At 40.2% G+C, this 20,871-nt stretch overlaps 1 protein-coding gene across 1 annotated transcript; it reads left to right on the forward strand.

Annotated features, from left to right (window-relative positions):
- The first annotated feature begins 1,632 nt into the window (after window positions 1–1,632).
- LOC150025475 (uncharacterized) lies at window positions 1,633–2,451 on the forward strand. Its single transcript, XM_090294054.1, has 2 exons — window positions 1,633–1,817; window positions 2,169–2,451. Exons 1-2 carry the CDS (start codon window positions 1,633–1,635, stop codon window positions 2,449–2,451), a joined length of 468 nt encoding a protein of 155 aa, XP_090150180.1.
- The last annotated feature ends 18,420 nt before the right edge of the window (window positions 2,452–20,871 follow it).

The following is a 20,871-nucleotide window of genomic DNA, read 5'->3' on the forward strand; positions in this document are numbered from 1 at the left end:
AGTAACACGGAAATATGAACTCAACTTATAAGGACAAACAAATAAAATTATACACACTTAATTAAGTTTCCAGTGTAATAAATTTGGTTAGTCTTAATTAAATTTTTATTAAATTCTTTAGATCTATTTAGTCAAAAAAAATTATATTTTTAATTGAGTTAATCTAATTTATGTTAATTAGGTGATAAGTCTTATCTTATTTACTTATATGTATATCTTCAGAGAAATTTTGAAATTTTATAATTAATATAAAATGATATTGTACCGGTCAGGTCTGTACGACTGAATCGAAGTCTAGTATTTGGTTATGACTGATCGAAATTATTACACTCAGGCGGAGAGCTAACGACACTAATCAAAGATCAAGCATTAAATAGTGTATTCTTAATTATAGATTAAATCCTTAATCAGGTCCAATAACAAAGGGCCCACCATAATTATATAAATAAGCACAAAATCCAAAAATCAGGTACGTCATCATCTAGTACTAATTGCACTGCATACCGAGTGTCGAAGTCTTACTTGAGCGTCGAAGGGCCTTTTGCAGGTACCATCCAAGCCCGGAGTTCACGGAGACGAAGAGTGGAGGAGCGAGAGGTGCAAAAGGAGTTTGTTTGAGGAATGAAGAGAAGATCAACCGACTGAGAAGGAGTTTAATCGTTCTTTTGGTTCTAATCCCGTTCGAGAACAATTGGCGCCCATCGTGGGGCCAAGAGAATTCGAAGAAGGGAGAGATCAGATGGTGTCTACAAGAAGCATGATGAATGAGAAAATGTTGGAGACTGAGCAGATGACGCTAATGATGTCTCTGTGGAGGGAGATGGATGAGATGAAGAAGAAGAACGAGGAGGAGATTCTAGCCCTCCGAAGAGAGAATGAAGAGAAAGTTGGTCGGGGAAGGTTCCTTTGGCGGGCTAGCAACCCCGTTGGGAGACCTGATGCAACCCCAACCGGCACGAAGGTTGTTGAGGTGTCGAAGTCCACTCGTACTCAGAAGACTGTAGGCGAATCATATCCAAACAAGTCTTTTCCCCTGTCCGACGCACTGGATTCCACCTTTGTGGAAAGGGCTTAACATAGATCGTAATGACAGGACGACCGATCGCGATGAACACATGGATGTGTACACCACGCACATGAGTTTATATACCTCAGGCAGCACTGTCATGTGTCGAGTGTTCCCCACCTCGCTGAAGGGAGGGGCCTTGAGTTGGTTCACAAGGCTTCCTCCAAACTCCATCGATTGCTTCGAGACTCATGGTCACGGCCCTTCAACCAAAACCAATTTTTGATAGTTTGTGCAAGAAGCCAGCTGCAAACCTTGATAAGCTTAGGCAGAGGGCTGCTAAGTACATGCAACTAGAGAAGTTGAGGGACTATAAGAGTCATGCCAAGGTCGAGGAAGGTAGAGAAGAAGAGGAAGAGGAGAGATACCGCATCGGTCTCCCCATTGTACACCGAGACGACCTCTTCCACCATCCACTCCACCATCGATTTGTTGTACAGACTTGCCTACGAAATCCTAGCGTGTGAGAGGCCAAATGCTTACCCGTGACCGAGAACGAAACATGGATGACCCCAATTGCAAAATACCTCAAGCTCAGCGTATGCAAACCAGAAGAGGAGTAAACGATGAGGCAGCAATGCACCAGGTACACCTTGATTGTCCAGGACCTCTATACAAGAGCATACTCCAAGCCATTACTGAAGTGCATCACCAAGGAGCAAGCAAAATATGTCCTTGAAGAGATCAATGAAGGAGTATGTGGGAGCCACTCAGGCGCAAGAACTATGGCTGCAAAAATGCTCGGGGATGGGTATTTCTAGTCGACTGTACCAAGTGACTATGTAGAATATGTGAAGAAATGCGCTAAGTGTCAAAAGCACGACCCCTTGTCCCATCTCAAACCCGAGGCACTCCACAACATCGTGTCTCCTGGTCGTTCGCCATCTGGGGATGGACATCATTGGTCCCTTCATTCCAGGAAAAGGGCAAACCAAAATCCTCTTGGTCAAAGCGGACTACTTCACCAAGTGAATCAAGGTCGAGCCCCTCGCCTCCATCTCGCCCAAGAATGTTCAAAACTTCGTATGGAGGAGTACAGTATGCCGATTTGGAGTACCCCATATGATCATAACTGATAATGGTCGGTAGTTCATCGATAAAGGGCTCCAAGATTTCTACGAAGGGCTCGACATCAAGTCAATAATGAGCTCGATCGAGCACCCCAGACCAATGGGAAAGCTGAAGCAGCGAATAAAGTCACCGTGAATGAGTTGAAGAAACAAATCAGCATGGTGAAAGGACGTTGGACTGAAGAACTGGTAGAAGTCCTTTGGGCGTATCGCTGCACACCCCAAACTTCAACACAAGAAACTCCATATAGCCTGACCTACAACACCGAGGCTATGATTTCGGTCAAGGCTGAGGAGCCATCACTCAGAAGATAGATCTTTGACTTATGCCTCAACCAGGAATGTCTGTCGGTCGAATTCGACCTCATAAACGAGATCCAAGACAGAAGTAAGATTCGAGAAGCTGCATGAAAACTCCGAGTAACCAGGCAATACAATATGGAGATTCAGCCGAGAAGCTTTCAGAAAGGAGAACTTCTGTGGCGAATGCGAAGTGAAGCAAGGAAGACCGGTGGAAAATTCTCATCCAACTGAGAAGGTCTCTTCCGGATTCGAGATGTTGTAGTTGAAGGGCATACTACCTAGAGTGGTTATCCGGAAAAACTATACCGAGGACGTGGAATGTCACGCACCTCAAATTTTATTACAGTTAAATCAATAAAACTATGCAACTCTTTAAAAAAATCAATAAAACTATGCACTCTTTCCTCGCCCAACAGTTTTTTTCCTAAGGAGGGTTTTCGGTCAGTAAGGTTTTAATGAGGCATTTATTTTCAATTTGTGTATCCAGAATACAAGTTAAATTTACATGCTCTATAACAACACTCGGTTTGGCCAAGGATGTTTACCTTAATCGGTAATCCCTCCCAACACCTAAAAACTCGGTTCGGCCAAGGACACTTACCTTAATCGGTAATCCCTCCTGATACCTAAAGACTCGGTTCGGCCAAGGATGTTTATCTTAATCGGTAATCCCTCCCGATACCTAAAAAATCGGTTCGACCAAGGACGCTTACCTTTATCGATAATCCCTTCTGATACCTAAAGACTCTGTTCGGCCAAGGATGCTTACCTTAATAAGTAATCCTCCCACCCTAACGTCTCACCTCGATCAAAGACGCTTACCTTAATCGGTAAACCCTCCCGAGACTCAAAGAATCAGTTTGGCTAAGGATGCTTACCTTAACCGATAATCCCTCCCGAGACTCAACTACTTAAGAAAAAAAGGAATCATACATACTAGTAATCTGATCGAATGACATTATTGTATACTCGATAAATTTCAATTATTACTACTTGTCCAATTTTAGAAATAGAAATTAAGAGGAACAACTGATATATTGAGTTAAAATCAAAAGGAGGAGGTCACACCCTGACCCCGAGGGAACAAAATACATCAAAGACTAAACCTATTGGTCTTCATCTTCAACGTCTTCAACAACGGTGATGTGAGTTGATTTTAGAATTGTTCATTTTTTGTGTGACACTTTACTTAGATTGAGCTTTTAAGTAAGAATATGATGAGAACACTAAGAAGATCACCACTGGACACGAACTTAACCAAGTAGTTAAGTAAGTGTGAAAGTTCACTTCACAAGAGCAAAAGGAAAAGACAATTACAAGGTGAACAAGATGCCAATAGGTGTGGAATTAAAGAACATGAAAAGGCAAGCCAAAGAGAATTGTCGACTGGAAACCAGGAAACAAAAAAAGAACATAATACAAACAGTTAAAATGGAATGACAATGGAAGAAGAGATGAAGGAAGGAGAAAACTTATGTGATGGATTTGAGAAGTGGAACATGCCACTTGGAGTGTGGTTGGCCTCCAAGATAAGTGATGCTAGCCTCCACTTGAGAGCTCTCAATTACTCACAAGATAAGACTTAAATGCTAAGAGGAATTCAAACCTCACTAACACCTCACACAATTTGTGTAGAGTAACTCTTCTTCTATTAATTTCAACTTCTTAAATACACTAGGTAGGTCTCCTATTTATAGGTGAATGAGCCTTGGAGAACAAGATAAAGGAGTAGGATGGGAAAAGGGAAAAAATGGAAAGTCTTAGGGTTTGACTAAGTCAAACCCGCATCCTAGGCTTGTCCTTCTAGAAACTAGGTCAAAATGCCTTCCAAAATGGCTAGGAACAAGCTAAAATACAACCCACACCCCCTATTATGCTAATGGTACCTTATTCTAGCCTATCTTTGCTATTTGGACCCCTAAAGTGAGCCCAATTTATTTACATAACTTTTCTCTTGTGGAAAAGACCATAAGGAAGAACTTCTGATATTCTGGTTTATAACTTCTTCTTCCCCTGATGCTTTCTCAAGGTTTGGCAGGACCCGGCTTTGTATACTAAGATGACTGACCTTATTTTTAGGTACTTGATGTGTCCTTAGTCATTTGTTGGTTGCTTTGGTTTCTATCATGCCCCCAGATTGGAAAGAAGTCGACTTCGAATTTAGAACTCTTGCAAATAACATAGTTAGTTTGTTCCCAGAGAAGATATTTCGAAGTTGAGGATGTGAAACAAACTTATGTTCATGAAGCTTGGGGAGTTCACATGGGTGAATTCTAGATACAGGCCACAGTTTTAGAGAATGTTTAGGGAAGAGATGGTTTGTTTGTGAAAATCCAATTAGAAGTGGATAACCTTTAGGAGGTTTTTGAAAATCATCCTTAAACTTCTTTAACAAAGATGTCAAGTATTTAGAATTATTTGGGAATGAAAAACAGAAGGAAGAAGTATACCTACGAGGTGTAGTCATTTTCGTAGGAGTCAACAAGATGAGACTCACTTTACTTTTCTCTTCTTTTTCATTTTCTTTTTTGGCTTTTGTTTTAATTTGGTCTTCATTTACTTCTTCTAACATTGTGGTTCTTTTATTTGGACAATTGGCAGCTATGTGCCCAAAACCTAAACATTTAAAACATTTTGTGCTTGAAGTTTTGGTGGATGACTTAGGGGTAGATGTAGAAGGATTGTGTTTAGAAACGTTTTGGTGAGAAGTGGTTTCTTTTGAAAAATTGGAAGGAGAAGTTTTTGTAGAGTTTTTGTTTGTATCCTTCCATGAAGATTTTTAGAAGTCATCATTATGAATATTTTTTAAAGTTGTTTTCTTCAAAAGTTGTGATTCCACCTTGATGGCTAGGTGAACCACTTTCTTTAAAGAAGAGTACTCATATAATTCTACGATATCTTAAATTTCTCTCCATAAAGAACTCAAACCCAGCTATCTTTAACTCTTCATTATCATGCGTATTAATTTTAGTCAAAGTTGTTTCTAAGTCTTTAAAGTATTCATCTACCGTCTTAGGTCCTTGATGAAGTCGTTGGAGCTTCAACAAGAGTTTCTTCCTATAAGGAGGATGAACAAACTGTGCGCATATACATGCTTTCAAATCATACCAAGAGACCACGATTGGCCTCTTGTTTAGCCCAATGACCATTATAGTTTGTTGCCACCATTGGTTGGCGTAGTCTAAAAAAAACTAGGGAAGTTAACCTAACCTTTTGGTCCTCGGTGACCTTATACACATTAAAAAGATGTTCAACTTTAGCTTCCCATTCTAAATACAAAGTAGGGTCATTGAACCCACTAAAACTAGGTAACTTTACAAAATCAAAAGAATGTTGTGGTTGGTGGTGGTGTTGATGGTGTCGGTTTGCAAAAGTGTGCACTCGCAAATGATGTTCTTGACTCCCATAGTGCATGGATGGTCTAGGTGTTCTTGGCGACTCCAATCTCCTTTCTTGATTTTGCCTCGCTTGAGCTTCTTCTAATCTTTGCAATCTTTTTGCTAGTTGGCTTATTTTCTCATCTTTGTGGACAAGTCACTTCTTCACCTCCACAAGTTCTCCCAAAAGGTGGGCTTTGTGAAATGATTGCGGTTTTGAAAATTCACCTAAGACAAATGACCCATAATTTTTACACAAAGGAACAAACAATTAGTGAAAACAATTTAAACACTCCTCATGTTTGCATAACTTTTGGTGAAATTCAAGAAGAGAACACTGAAAGCACTTCAAAGAAAAATTTTCTCCCTTAACAAAGGTCTTTCCTGAGGTTGAAATACTCTCAAATGAAAATGGTCAATGCCTTCAACACTTGATCTTAGAGGAAACCACCACAAGGAAAAGAAATAAAAGACAAACAAGAAAAGATAAACCAAATTTTAGAAAGAAATTATGACAAAACTAGAAGAAAGACAATCAAGAAAAAAGGCACACAAAAAGGACTCAATGATACTTACTAAACTTTTAACAATGAAATTTTTTCTTTAGAAATAGCTAAAGCAAAAGGATAAAAATTCCACAATGGTTAAAATCAATTTGCCAATCAAGTTGAATCCAAATTTGGAAAATGTTTTTCTTTAGGAATTGATACCACCCAGAGTTTTAATCATGCATAATTTCCAATAACTCCAATTTTCACAAAAATTTTGGGATTCAATATAATTGAACCTTGAAATCTTTTTTTTGGAATTTAAATCTTTTCTTCTACTAAAACAAGTTTCTAGTTACTTTTCAAACTTTCAAAATAAAAAACAAAGTAAGTAGAATCAAAGTAGGGACTCCTAGAACACTAATGACCATATGACTCAAAGCAAAAGTTAAGAACATAATAAGACACAAAAAAAATAGCAATCCAAAAGCGAAACAAAGCTATGGAAGATAAAATGGCCAAATGAAAATTGCAAGAAGAATAAATGGCTGAAAATTAAATTGCAAGAATGTAAAGACAAGAATTTAAAGACAAGAAATTAAAGGACCTTGAATTTAAAGACACAAGAGTAAAGGTAATTGAATTTAAAGACACGAGAGTAAAGGTAGTTGAATTTAAAGTCAAGAAATTAAAGGTGCAAGAAAAGTAAAGTGTCAAATCAACTCAAAGCAAAATAAGCTCAAGAACCTAAGCTCTGATAACCACATGATGTGAGTTGATTTTAGGATTGTTCATTTTTTGTGTGACACTTTACTTAGATTGAGATTTTAAGCAAGATATGGTGAGAACACTAAGAAGATCCCCACTAGACACGAACTTAACCAAGTGGTTAAGTAAGTGTGAAGGTTCACTTCACAAGAGCAAAAGAAAAAGACAATTACAAGGTGAACATGATGCCAATACGTGTGGAATTAAAGAACATGAAAAAGGCATGTCAAATAGAATTGTCGAATGGAAACAAGGAAACAAAACAAGAATATAATACAAAGAGTTAAAATGGAATGACAATGGAAGAAGAGATCAAGGAAGGAGAAAGTTTATGTGAAGGATTTGAGAAGTGGAACATGCCACTTGGAGTGTGGTTGGCCTCCAAGATAAGTGATGTTAGCCGTCACTTGAGAGCTCTCAATTACTCACAAGACAAGACCTAAATGCTAAGAGGAATTCAAACCTCACTAACACCTCACACAATTTGTTCAGACTAACTATTCTTCTATTAATTTTAACTTTTCAAATATACTAGGTAGGCCTCATATTTATAGGTGAAGGAGCCTTGGAAAACAAGCTAAAGGGGTAGGATGGGAAAAGGGAAAAAATGGGCAGCCTTAGTGTTTGACTTAGTCAAACCCGCATCCTAGGTTTGTCCTTCTAGAAACTAGGTCAAAATGCCTTCCAAAAGGGCTAGGAACAAGCTAAAATGCTACCCACACCCCCTATTATGCTAATGGTACATTATTATAGCCTATCTTTGCTATTTGGACCCCTAAAGTAAGCCCAATTTATTTACATAACTTTGCTCATGTGGAAAAGACCAGAAGGAAGAACTGATATTCTGGTTTATAACTTCTTCTTCCGCTGATGCTTTCTCGAGGTTTGGTGGGGCCCGACTTTGTATACTGAGATGACTGACCTTTTTGTGAGGTGCTTGATGTGTCCTTAGTCAGCTGTTGGTTGCTTTGGTTTGTATTAAGCGGTCCCAAATGCCGAGCTCCGAAGGGCAGTCTGTTGAACAAGGTGCTTTGATGTCTCCAAATCCAAGATGAATGCCTGAAGACCTTGTTGTTGTTTTTGTGTGTGAGTCTAATAGTCTTTGAATTGTTAATCCACTCTTTAAGATGATCCAATGTTAATTGAATCGTAATATTTTTTAAAAGATGAGTTTTCTAAAGAGTGTGAAATTTCAACCGGTTGAAATGTCAATTCAACCAATTGTTTAACACTTAGTGGCTTTTAAAATGAGTTTGAAAAGCTTGGCTTTGTTTTGACTTTGTTGTCTAATTGATTCTACCAGTTGTTTCGAGAATTCAACTGGTTGTTTTTTGAAAACCTAAACAGAATTATGTTAACTTGTTCCAAACTGTTTTAAAGGATTCCAACAACTTTTGGTTCTTTATTTAACTGCTTTGACCATTTGATTGGAGTATAAAAAGGTTGTTTTACACTCCTGTGCATTAACTAAGAAATTGAGATTAATCAAAAACAGTTTTCAAGATTACAAAAAGCTTTTGGATGATCTCAAGTGTGGAATAGGATTGGGTTTTGTAATTCTGAACTTTAATCTTTGATTTACCCAGGTGTATTCTATTCTCTTCTTCCTTGAACATTGTATTTGTATTTGTTCTGGTGTGGTGCAGTTTCATAAGGTGTTTCTAGAAGCTGTGTGGTTTTCCAAAAGTGGTGTGTGTTCTTAAAGGGTTCAAGATCATCACTTTTGGTGTGTAGTTTGTAACCTAGGTTTGATTACATAGTGATTTCTTAGTGGTTAGCTAAGAACTGGATGTAGCTCTTGGTTAAGTGTGAGCCAGTATAAACACCTTGTGTGAATTTCTCTATCCCTACACTCATTAAACTATTTTAGCTTTTCTTTTCAAATCTGTTGGTATAAACAATCGGTTGTTTCGTGAAAACAACATGTTGATTTTTTGGAATCAAGTTTAAAAACAATTTTCTATTTGGCTAAACAGGTTTTCCATTGATTAATTCTTCATAGTTTTTCATTCAATCTTTAATACTTGCAAAAATCTTTAAAAAATAATCACCCCTTTAAGGCCTTTAATTCTAACACAGCCAACTCGAAAATGGTCATCGACCTTTAAAAGCGTCTTTGTTAACGTCGAAGGCACCTTCCGAAGGTGGACCCTTGTAGAGAAAGTAGGCCTGCCGAACGGCCTAGTTGAAGGTCTCACCCAACATCAGCAAAATATTATCCTGCTGCTTGTCGAGCTCACTCTCCACCGATACCTTCTCGACCTCCAATGTCGAGTACTTACCCTTCAACTCCGTTATGCCCTTCCCCAGCTCGACCACCCTCCTCTTCTATCTTTCCATCTGCTCCCTTGGCGCACCTCATGTTTCTCAGCTCGAGATTAGCCTCAACCTTGGCCATCCGCGACTCGAAAGATGACACTGCTTCTAGCGACGACTTAAGAGAGATTGAGGTCTTATCCAATTCATGCTCTAGCCGAGATATTTCTTCAACCTTCCGATTGCGGGCATCGACGACCATCCGGGTCAATACGAGCCCTTAGGACTACATCTCAATAACAGTCGAGAGTAACTCGTCTTTAGGGACCGCAAAGAGGAGATTCTCCTTGGTCAGCGTTAACCTTACTTGAACGACCCTAGAGAATTTGGAATCTCCTCCAATGAGCGTCAAAGGATGAGCAGCAATAGGAGGGGCCCCGGTCGACGAGTGGTAGAGGCGATATCTCTCCTCTTCCTCTTCTTCTCCTTGGGAGCGGTTGAAGGGCCGACCGTTCCAACAGTGGAAGGGTTGCTAGCTATAACCGTCTCCAATATCCCTTTGCCTTTGTTGGCAGCCTTGTTTCGGAAGGCAGTCAACACGTCGACCGTCTAGGGAGCTTCTCTAGTCATGATGCCTACATCGAAAAAGACACATAAGTCAACAATTTAGGTCGACGAGGAGAGGGATAATAAAAAAACATGCCATGAAAATCAGTCCACCACTGAGACGATTTATATACAGGTAAGAGCTTTCGAGTAGGGAGCCTCCTTGGGAGGTTATCAAATAAAGCGTAAACCTCCAACTCCTCGGTGCTAGAGGCTAGGCGAGGCCACTATTTGAATCGAGTGGGAGTCTTAGTCCAATACAAAAGAAATTTGGATCGGTCGTACCCATGAAAGAAAAGCTCCCTACCCTGAGGCTGAATGAAGATTTTAAAAAACTTTCCCTTAAAGTTTTTATACAAGGACGTGAAAGGGGCAAAGAGTATGTTACCTGACCAACTGATAAGAGACAAGTAGCTAATAGGGTCGTGATGAGGACCTAGGAGAGAGTGTGCCTACTGACCAAGCCCAACCTCCTTTTTTTTTATCAGCAATAAATTAATAGAATAAATAGAGACACTTAGGGGGTGTCCCAACCCTTCTACAAGACCAGTCTATAGTTAAGCGAGCAACATTACATAACATAGTTAAAAAAGGCACTTAACACTAGAGAGGGCTTAAGCTAAAGGGGAACCAATCCCAGGGACATGGTCTACACATACAACCAGTAGAACGGCACACTGCAGTTCGCCTACATAAAAAAGGGCACATACAACCAAGCCCAGCCTCCTAGGAGGATGACTAGGAACATGCCTCAAGACACAGGGCTAGGTCAGGATTCTCCAGTCACTGCCTCAGCACCTAGCTTGCCCCAGAGGATCACGAGGAGCAGAGCACAGGCCTTGGATGTTTAGCATCAGTTGGTGTCATTATTTTTAATTTCAGTAGAATAGGTGTCCTTTAGCATAAAAAGGGGGTGCGTTTATCACTTTAGCTTGTTTTTTACCTAGTTTCTAGAAGAACAAGCCTAAGATGTGGTTTGACTTAGTCAAACCCTAAAGGAAGCCCCATTATTTAGGTTTCCCATCCTACCCTTGCTTCTTGTTTTCCAAGGCACAATCTCTTATAAATAGGGTGTCATACTCCTTGTATTTTAGATGTTAATTTTGAAGAGAAAAGTTACTATGTACAAATTGTGTGAGAAGTGTGTGAGGTTTGAATCCTCTTGGCTAGGTCTTATTTTGAGTGGCGTGAGACTCTCAAGTGGCAGTCCTTCACTCATCTTGGTGGCTACCACACCCCAAGTGGCGTGAACCCCTCTCACAGCCACTTCATAAGCTACTTTTCTTTCACTCTTTTCAATTCATTTCCATTTCATATATGTCTTTGTTTTGCTTTAGTTAAATGCTTGTGGTTCATCATTTGGTTCGGCAATGACCACCATTGATGTTTACCTTATTGCTATTTCCATTCTACATTGCATTTCATCTATCACTTTGTATTGATTTTCATCTTTTCCTTTGTGAAGTGAACCTTCACACTTACTTAACCATTTGGTTAAGTTCGTGTCCACTGGGAATCTTCCTTAGGTTTTCACCATAAGTTGCTAAAATCTCAACTCTAAGTAAAGTATCACCATAAAATGGAACCATCTAAACATTAACTCACATCAGGTTGGCTGGGTTAAGTGGAAGGAGTTAGACAGAGGCGAAATAGGTCGCATATGAGACGGAAGGTTTGAAGGGAAGCCAAGGTGTTAGGGTGAAGTTGAGAAGGAGCAACGTTGAGTGTCTGAAGGATACCTATCGTGAAGTCATCGAAAGGTAAGACCACATGTAATCAGAAAAAAAAAAAAAAAAAAAAAAAAAGGACCCTCTGAGGTAGCCCAACCCATGCAAATGGTATCGGTCGGTTGACCATAATCAATTTCCAATATGTCATCAACAACATCCGGCTTCAATAGGTTAAGGTTATCCACAAAGGAACCAATAGAGGATAAATCTCTATACACAATGGGATCAACCCAGTCAAATCCCGAACAATGGGATGACTCTTTGACAAGGTCTTCCTAGTTGACAGCGTCCCCTGGATCATTGACCCTCACAGAAGTCTCCACGGGAGGCAACGTTTTAATTGCCCCAATGAACAAAAGCTCGGTCATGGAGGAATCAGGAGAGGAAGAAGACAAAGAAGATGACGAGGGAGAAGACGAAGAGCTAGGGGAAGACATGACTAACCTCTCGGAACGAATAGGAAATGCCTCGCCAGAATGATTGGGGTTCAAAAGTCGGAGCAAAGGAGCAGTGAGACAGAACAGTGGGGGACCACTATTTATATCCTTCGAGGAGAGAGGAAGAGTGAACGTCCATCTCATCTCAACCATTGGATCTTCCCTGGTCCAACAGTCCACATTAAATGGTGCCAAAAAAATCTTAGGTAATCATTACGCGTCACGTCACGCATTCGGCGTCGCCAACATCACATCTCGTCTCGGAAAGCTCAACCATCACAAAGACTCTTTGGATTCAACATCCTCAAGCCTGGGGACAAGTGTATCGGTCGGGTCCGTGCGATCGAATCAAAGCCCAACACCCAGTCAAGATTGACTGAAACCATCACACCCAAGCGGAGAGCTAACGACACTAATCAAAGATCCAGCATTAAATAGTGTACCCTTAAGTACATATTAAATCCTTAATCAGGCCTATTAACAAAGGGTCCACAATAATTATATAAATAAGCAAAGAATCCAAGAATCAAGTACGTCATCATCTAGTACTAATTGCATGCATACCGAGTGTCAAAGTCTTACTTGAGCGTCAAAGTGTCTTTTACATGTACCATGCTCGGAGTTCATGGACACAAAGAGTGGAGGAGTGAGAGGTGTAGAAGGAGTTTGTTCGAGGAAGGAAGATCAAATCGACCGACCGAGAAGAACTTCAATCGTTCTCTTAGTTCCAACTCCGTTCGAGAACATATATAATTATTATTTATATGAAATTTCAAAAAAAAATATTAGCATTTTATATTAATGTCAAAATCTTTTTATTTCTTAATTTATAACCACAAGTAAACAAAATAAAAATGCAAAATAACAAATTTAATTGAAATTTAAATGGCAGTGGTTCAGTTAAAAAATATAAAAATTTGGAGTACTTAATATAAAAAAACACTCAATTAAAAATATTGAAATTTATAAAAAATTTAAAATTTAACTAAACTATATATATATATATATATATATATATATATATATTTTATCAGCAATGAATAAATAAAATTAAAGGGGATACTTCAGGGGTATCCCAACCCATATACATATCTCTCCTTTATGGTTGGAACAAAACAACCTTAAAGTGAGAAAACCATACCAAAAAAATTCCCAATCAAGATAAACCTTGCTCTCGGGGAGGATCCACTCGGGAAAACCCCATCTCATTGCTCTTATAAGGTTAACAGACATCTTTATCGAACCAGCACAAACCCGGCGATGTGTCTACCTCGGTAATTTTAAGTACCTGATCTTCCGTTCTTCGAATACGGCAATGATACACAACTTCACCGACCACTTCATTCAGATCGCCGCTTCATCGACCGACGATCATGTTTACCTTTGCCTTCGGCGACCCCCGACTAGCGCATGGAGATCGCCATTTCAAGTTCCGACGACCACCACGCACGCAAGGAGATCGCCGCTTCCTCGACCGGCGATCATGTTTACCTTTGCCTTCGGCGACCACCGACTAGCGCATGGAGATCGCCATTTCAAGTTTCGACGACCACCAGCTACGCACGCAAGGAGATCGCCGCTTCCTCGACCGGCGATCATGTTTACCTTTGCCTTCGACGACCACCGACTAGCGCATGGAGATCGCCATTTCAATTCAACGACCACTAGCTACGCACGCAAGGAGATCGTCGTTTCCTCGATCGGCGATCATGTTTACCTGTGAGAGAGCCACTGTAGCCTTCTTCTTCCAAGTCCTTGTCAAACTCAAATACACTCATACGCCTGCACCCGTGGCACCTCTTAACTTTGTGTTGGGTCTATAGGCCTTATGATTGCTCCTACTGCCCCTCTGCCACTCACTCCATATTATTTAATGCAACTTATGCATGTAACCGGGTTGAGAATCCAGTCTGCATACGCAAAATCGAACAACCTGGTTCTATATTTCAGCCATAACCACGCTTTTAGCTGGGCCATCTGGACAATCTCCTCTGCATCTGCCACTCCTTGATTGAACAAGATAGAGTTTCTTTGATCCCAAATACACCTTACAATAGCTGCCCATATACCTTTCCAAACCAAGATTTGTTTACAGTTGGCCTGAACACAATGAAAGTTCACAAAGTGAGTCTTTGGCTCGTTGTGTTGTACTAAGATGATGTCCAGCCACTTAAGACATAACGACCATACTTGCTGGGCAAACTTACATTCTATGAACAAGTGTTGGCACGTTTCCACCTGGGTCATACACATAACACATACTGTTGTATTCATCTGCACTCCTCTTCTACAAAGCCCCTCTCTCGTTGGGATTCTATCGATAAGAACTCGCCAAGCTGTTACCAACACATTGGAAAAAGCTTTCACTTTCCAAACTAGATCCAAAGCATCCTGCCTCACGCCTCTCATTTGCTTTGTTAGGCTAACATATGCTGCATTCACTGTGAACTCGTCAGACAGCTCATCCCCCCAAACCTGGACATCTTCCATATCTCTCTTCACAAAAGATCTTGCAATGCATACCATAAGATTTCCTTCAATCTCAGTTTCCCATTTTGTCCCTCCTCCACTCTAGCCTCCACCGCCAATCTGTTCCCTCTCACACGCCTACATCTTCCACCTTTCGTCCTTGATTCATCGACAGTGTGAACAACCTTTGAAACTTTGCTTTAAGTGTTGACTCACCCACCCATACATCTTCCCAAAATCTGATCTTATCTCCTCTCCCTAGTTTCCACCTTAACTCATTTTGGAACCATCCCTCTCCTTCCCCCTCCTTGCAAACTTTTACTATGTCCCGCCACCACCATGACTGATGTTTTACTGGGATATGAGAGTAATCCAAATCTACACCATACTTTGATTGCAACACCTCCTTCCATTTTCCTTTGTCTTTCGCAATAGACCTCCATCTCCACTTAGCTAAGAGTGAGAAGTTGAATTTTTTGATATCCTTAAGACCCAAGCCTCCCTCCTCCTTCGGTTTGCACAAGTCTCCCCAACTTACCCATGATATTGGTTTTTTCTCCTTTCCCCACCCCCATAGGAACTTCCTTTGGATACTTATAATACTCTTGTATACTGATTCTGGGGCCTTGAACACTGACAGATAGAATAGGGGAATTGCTGTGAGCACAGACTTAATGACACAAATCCTACCCGCCAGTGATAGATGTCTTCCTTTCCACACACTTAGCTTAGCTCTCAATTTATTCAAAACTGGTTCCCAAAAATATTTCCTCCTTGGGTTGCCTCCTACTTCTAGGCCCAAATATTTGAACGGGTGACTCTTCTGGGCATAATTCAGGGTCTTCGAGTAGTAGCCAAGGCTTTGACTATGGACATTTATACCTGCTAGCTTTGATTTATGGAAGTTAATTTTCAACCCTGAAGCTAGTTCAAAACCCCTTAGGATAGCCTTCATAGTGATGACATTACTCCAGGATTCTTCACAGAAGAAGAGAGTGTCATCTGCAAATTGTAGGAAGCTCACCTCAACCTCCTTACTCCCAATCTTTACCCCAGACAAGAGATTGGTTTTCAATGCTTGCCTTACTAGTCTTGCTAGTCCTTCAGCCACTATAATAAACAGAAAAGGTGCTAGTGGGTCTCCCTGTCTCAGTCCTCTTGTCGGTCTAAACTCCTCCGTAGGGCTTCCATTCGCTAGCACTAATACTGAGGCTGATTCCAAACACCCTCTAATCCACTTTACCCATACAAAGTGGAAACCCAATCTTCCAAGCATGTCATACACAAACTCCCATCTAACCGAGTCATAGGCTTTCTCAAAATCTACCTTTAGACATAAACCACTCTTCCCCTTCCTCCTGAGTTCCTCGACCACCTCATTCGCCACTAGCACGCTGTCAATCAATCCCCTATCCTTGATAAAAGCTGACTGACTTTCATCTATAATAGAGGGAAGAACTTTCTTCAGTCTTCCTGCTAGCACTTTCGATATAACTTTATATATGGCCCCCACTAGCGAAATGGGTCTAAATTGGTCAAGCACACAGGGATCCCTGACTTTGGGTACGAGTACAATAAATGAAGCATTACACCCCTTCGGAATGTAACCGGTTTGATGAAACGCCTTCAGGACAGCAACAAAGTCTTCTTTAAGGTGATTCCAACTCTTTTTGATGAAGTTAAAGTTGAACCCATCTGGGCCTGGGCTTTTTGATCCTTCACATTGCCATACAGCATCCTTAATTTCTTCCTCAGAGAACCCTGCTATCAGCCCCAAACTTTGTGTTGTCGAGATAGTTTGGAATTCAACCCCATCAAGTCGAACCCCGAGATCCTTTGTTGCTTTGAATTTGGCTTCAAATAGCTTTTTTGTTTCCATCCGGACAGTGCTAGGCTCTTCACTCCAACATCCACCAACCTCAACCCCCTTCACTTCATTCCTTAGTCTTCTCCACCTTAATGACGAGTGGAAGAATTTTGAACAAGAATCACCATATTTGAGCCAATTAATTCTGGCCTTCTGACGAAGCAGGGAGTCTAGCTTTGTATCTGTCTCCCAAAGCCTTCTTAGGAGATCAATCCTTACCTGCCTCTCACTTCCTACACCTTGGCTGTCACAATCTTGTTGATCGAGGTTCTCTATATCCTGTAAGATAATCCTCTTGGTAGAGTTTAGGTTACCAAAGACATCCCTGTTCCATATTTTTAGATCAACTTTCAGTAGCTTGAATTTTTCCTTCAGTCCTATTATATTATCTTCGTGGTTTGCATACGACTTCCACCTATTAGCCACCATCCCTTCAAATCCCCGTTCCAAATGCCAAGCATCAATTGTTCTAAACGATTTGGGCCCCCAGTCCTTATCTAAGCACTTTATCACCAACACACAATGGTCAGAGACTTCCCTCTTCTGGACATATTGCTTACACATAGGCCAGCACTGCAACCATTCTTCAGAGACAAGAACTCTATCAATTCTACTCCTTGCCACTCCATTCGGTTTGTACCAAGTAAACTTTTTCCCCACAATGGGTAGCTCCAGAAGCATGTTTGACTCTATAAAACCATTGAAGCCTTTTATCTCACTTTTAAAGTCAGTCGTCCCTGCCCCTTGTCTTTCTATCCTCCTTCTTACTGCATTGAAGTCCCCACACAAGCACCACACTGTAATTTGGGATGAATCTTTAAAGCTAGATAGTTCCTCCCATAGAGACTTCTTTTCTTTCTGAGTGCACCCAGCATACACATTAACCATACAACACTTGTGGCCAGAATTTTTGTGTTGGCCCACTACTACTATGTACCCCTTCCCCATTACGTGGCTCTCATAGTTAAACACTTATTTGTGCCACATTGATAAGAGGCTTCCATTACCATTGTCCCCACCATTGTGAATCCAACCAATACTATTATCTCCCCACAAAGCAAAGCATCTGGCTTCCGTGACTTGAGCAACTTTTGTTTCTTGTATACATACAAATTCTACCCCTTCACTATGTATACATCGCTTCAAATACCTTGCTTTCATCCCTCCCCCTAGCCCTCTTATATTCAGATTAAAGATCAGCATGAGAAACGTTATGATCACCCACCTCTAATTTCTTCATGAACTCCACATCTCTATCTTCTATACATTGTAGTTCATGGACTACCTCTTCTTCCTCCTTACGACACACTAGCCCAACTTGTTTACCACGACCCCATATATCTGCAGGCTCCTCCCTATTTCCAAGGATGCGTACACGGGTATTACAGTTAACAATATCCCCATCTGAAATAGAGATTATCGGCAAACCTTCACTTGACAGTAAGTTCTTCCTCGCCTGTGACATCCTCTCGCTCAACCTTACAGACAGCCTAGGATGGGAATTAGGCTCCACCAATTCTCTAAGACCATTCGTCTTTCGTTGTCTAGATGAATTGGCGCACACGTTGCCCAATTTCCTTCCCTCCTCCTCTGTCTCAATCATGCCATTCATGTCCAATTCCCCATTCTCCCTTGTTTTCGACGCATCATTAGGGTTTAGAGTGCCCATCCTTCTGTTTTCCCCGTTGCCTCCTTGTGCACAATTGTATCCGACCGTGCTTCGTTCCTGATTTGTTCCTACATCAGCCTCTGTCTCCCCCTTCCTTGTGGATAGCAGTGTTCCGCCACTTAACATTATGCGTAGCCCAAAAACCTCATCTCTCCAAGAGTGGGCCTCGCTATTGTCCAAGCCCAAAGGTGCTTTGGGTTCACTTTGTGCACCCCTACATTCTATTTCCACCACCAACTTGGTCAGGTCATCATGCGCTAGTGGGTAGCTTTGTGGGGTAGGTTTCCCCTGGTACACTCCAGCAGTCTCCGCAGACTCCTTCTGACCCACAGTTCCCTCTTTGGTGAATAACCACGGTTCTTTTCTCTTAGCACTAGGGCTGCTGGTAGCAGATACCTCTGAATGCGCCCATTTTGTCTTATTCCCACTTCGGATCTCCTCTCCTTCCGTCTCCACCTCTGATTGGCGATCAGTCTTTCCGTCCATGATCTTCTCTTCCCCACTCCAGCCCGTCTGTGCTGTTTCCTCAACATAGGTCTCAGATGAGGTAACACTGTCGGAGGATTCAAATAGATTCCGATGACATGTGCATTGACCTCCGGGTTTTGCAGGTTGTTCTTCTTCAATAAAAATGCTAAGCGTTTGGCCATTAATCCTCATCTTTTTAGAAACTCTAGCACTACAATTCTTGAGCAAACGAACCTGGAGTCTCGCATACTCCAGATTTTCCCACTGCACCGTTGATTCATCTACCAATACTAGAGTGGCTGTCTCGCCTACCACCTTCGAAAAACAGTCTGTGTTCCACATAGTCAAAGGAATCCCATAGCATCTCACCCACGCAAGTTTGTGGCCTGCAACATGTTCCACCGACCATGGATCAATATTCTGAAAAATACTTTCAAACCATTCCTTATTGAGTTTGATCAGCTCCTCCAAGCTACTCCCTTCTCGCGGAGTAAGCAGGACAAGATTGTCCCCCATATACCTCACCCTAATCATACTCATCCCACCTCTCACAAATTCCTCCCCCAGTTGTTCATAGTCCAGCTCCTCCCTAAACTCCCCTATCACACTGGATTCCATCCACGGTAGGACCTTTTGTTCTGTTCTTATAATCGGTCCTTTCCATCTCATTTGAGAACCATTTCTCACAGCATCCGCATATGACTTCCCTTTTGATTTCACCTTCCACACCTCTTTTGTTCTCTTCTGAGCCTGCGTGGTAGAGGTTTCTGCATGAAACTCTATAGGATTTTTTTCCTTCTCTTTATGTTGCACCCCATTTTTACTGCCCCCCTATTAGCTCCATCCTCATTCCTTCTGTATCTTGGGACGTTTACGTGTAGTTTCTTGTTCCCAATATATATTTGGTCTAGATCCCTCTCTAGACTCTCCACATTCCTCACCTCAAAGAATCTTACAAAACCAAATCTTCTCCCCCATCTATTGAGTCTTCTTGCAATAAAGACTTCCTTCACCCTTGCCCATCTTCTAAAAATCATAAACATGTCCATTTCTCCATACCCGTTTGGGAAGTTAGCGAAGAAGAACGTAGTAAAGTCATACGAATGGCTTTTACGGCTAGTTTCAGTTGCTTCTTGGCCTCCTTGCCTCCTATCAGACGTCACTTGCCTCCTACTCCTCATATTTGGCTGAAACATAAACTATATATATATAATATATTTATGTAATATACGTTTTCTTATTTCGTTTTTTTATTCATATTCTTATTTAATAAGTATATTCTCCCAACAGTTTTACTTTGATAAGTTTAGAGGTTTAAGTTTGTAACTAAACTAACTTTTTCAACCTTTTTTAAAGAAAAAACATATGCTTAAATATTATTAATATTTTAATTATTGCTTGACGGTTATGATTATGAAACTTGAAAAAAAATAAAGTATTGTGTTTTTCTTATTTTGGATTTAACTCATCTTTCTCTTTATATTTTTGTTTCTTCTTGATCTTCTATTTAAATTTTTTGAAGCAATTTTTAAAAAAAAAATCTATTTATTGAGACAGTAATTAAATAAAGATAAACTATAATTTATTTTAGAGCGGGTTTTCTATTATTTTAATGTTTTTTTTATTTCATTTTAACATTTTATGTGAATGTTTTAAAATTTTATGGGTTTAATTACTTGAGAAAGTTTTCAACTAGTTGAACTTCTTCTTAGTATTTTCATTTATATGATGGTGCTTCTTTACATCTTGATACATTCTGGTTCCACCAGGATGTATAGAAAAGTTAATCTTACGTGTCTCTTATAATAGGTTCGCATTATCAATAACACATGTTCCTCCATTAAGAGCTAAGGTTTAGGTCTTGCTTTTCATTTAAATCTCATTTTTCTTTCTAGCCTTTAAGGTTTTAATCTACCCTCTATTTATTATTATTATTATTATTAATATTATTAACATTATTGTTAATATTAATATTAGAGTTAAATTAATATGTTTTTCGTCCCTATATTTTCTGACAAAATTGGTTTTCATATCTCTAGTCCAAATTTTAGACTTCATGCGTAATTGTAGTAAGGATTTTATGCTAACTCATCAATGACGTGGATGCTATCATATTAAAATATAGTCCACGTTGGAAATTCGTTTATTACATAAAAAAAAACACTAGTAAGAACTCATTCAAATAATTTTCTTACTACAAGTATCCAGTAAGTATAAAGTTTAGACTAGGGACCAAAAACATATATAACCCTTAATACTATTATTCATATTATTATTATTATTATTATTAACATTAT

The sequence above is a fragment of the Phaseolus vulgaris genome, chromosome 8 (assembly GCF_051622355.1).
Source record: "Phaseolus vulgaris cultivar YP4 chromosome 8, ASM5162235v1, whole genome shotgun sequence".
Taxonomy (NCBI): Eukaryota; Viridiplantae; Streptophyta; class Magnoliopsida; order Fabales; family Fabaceae; genus Phaseolus; species Phaseolus vulgaris.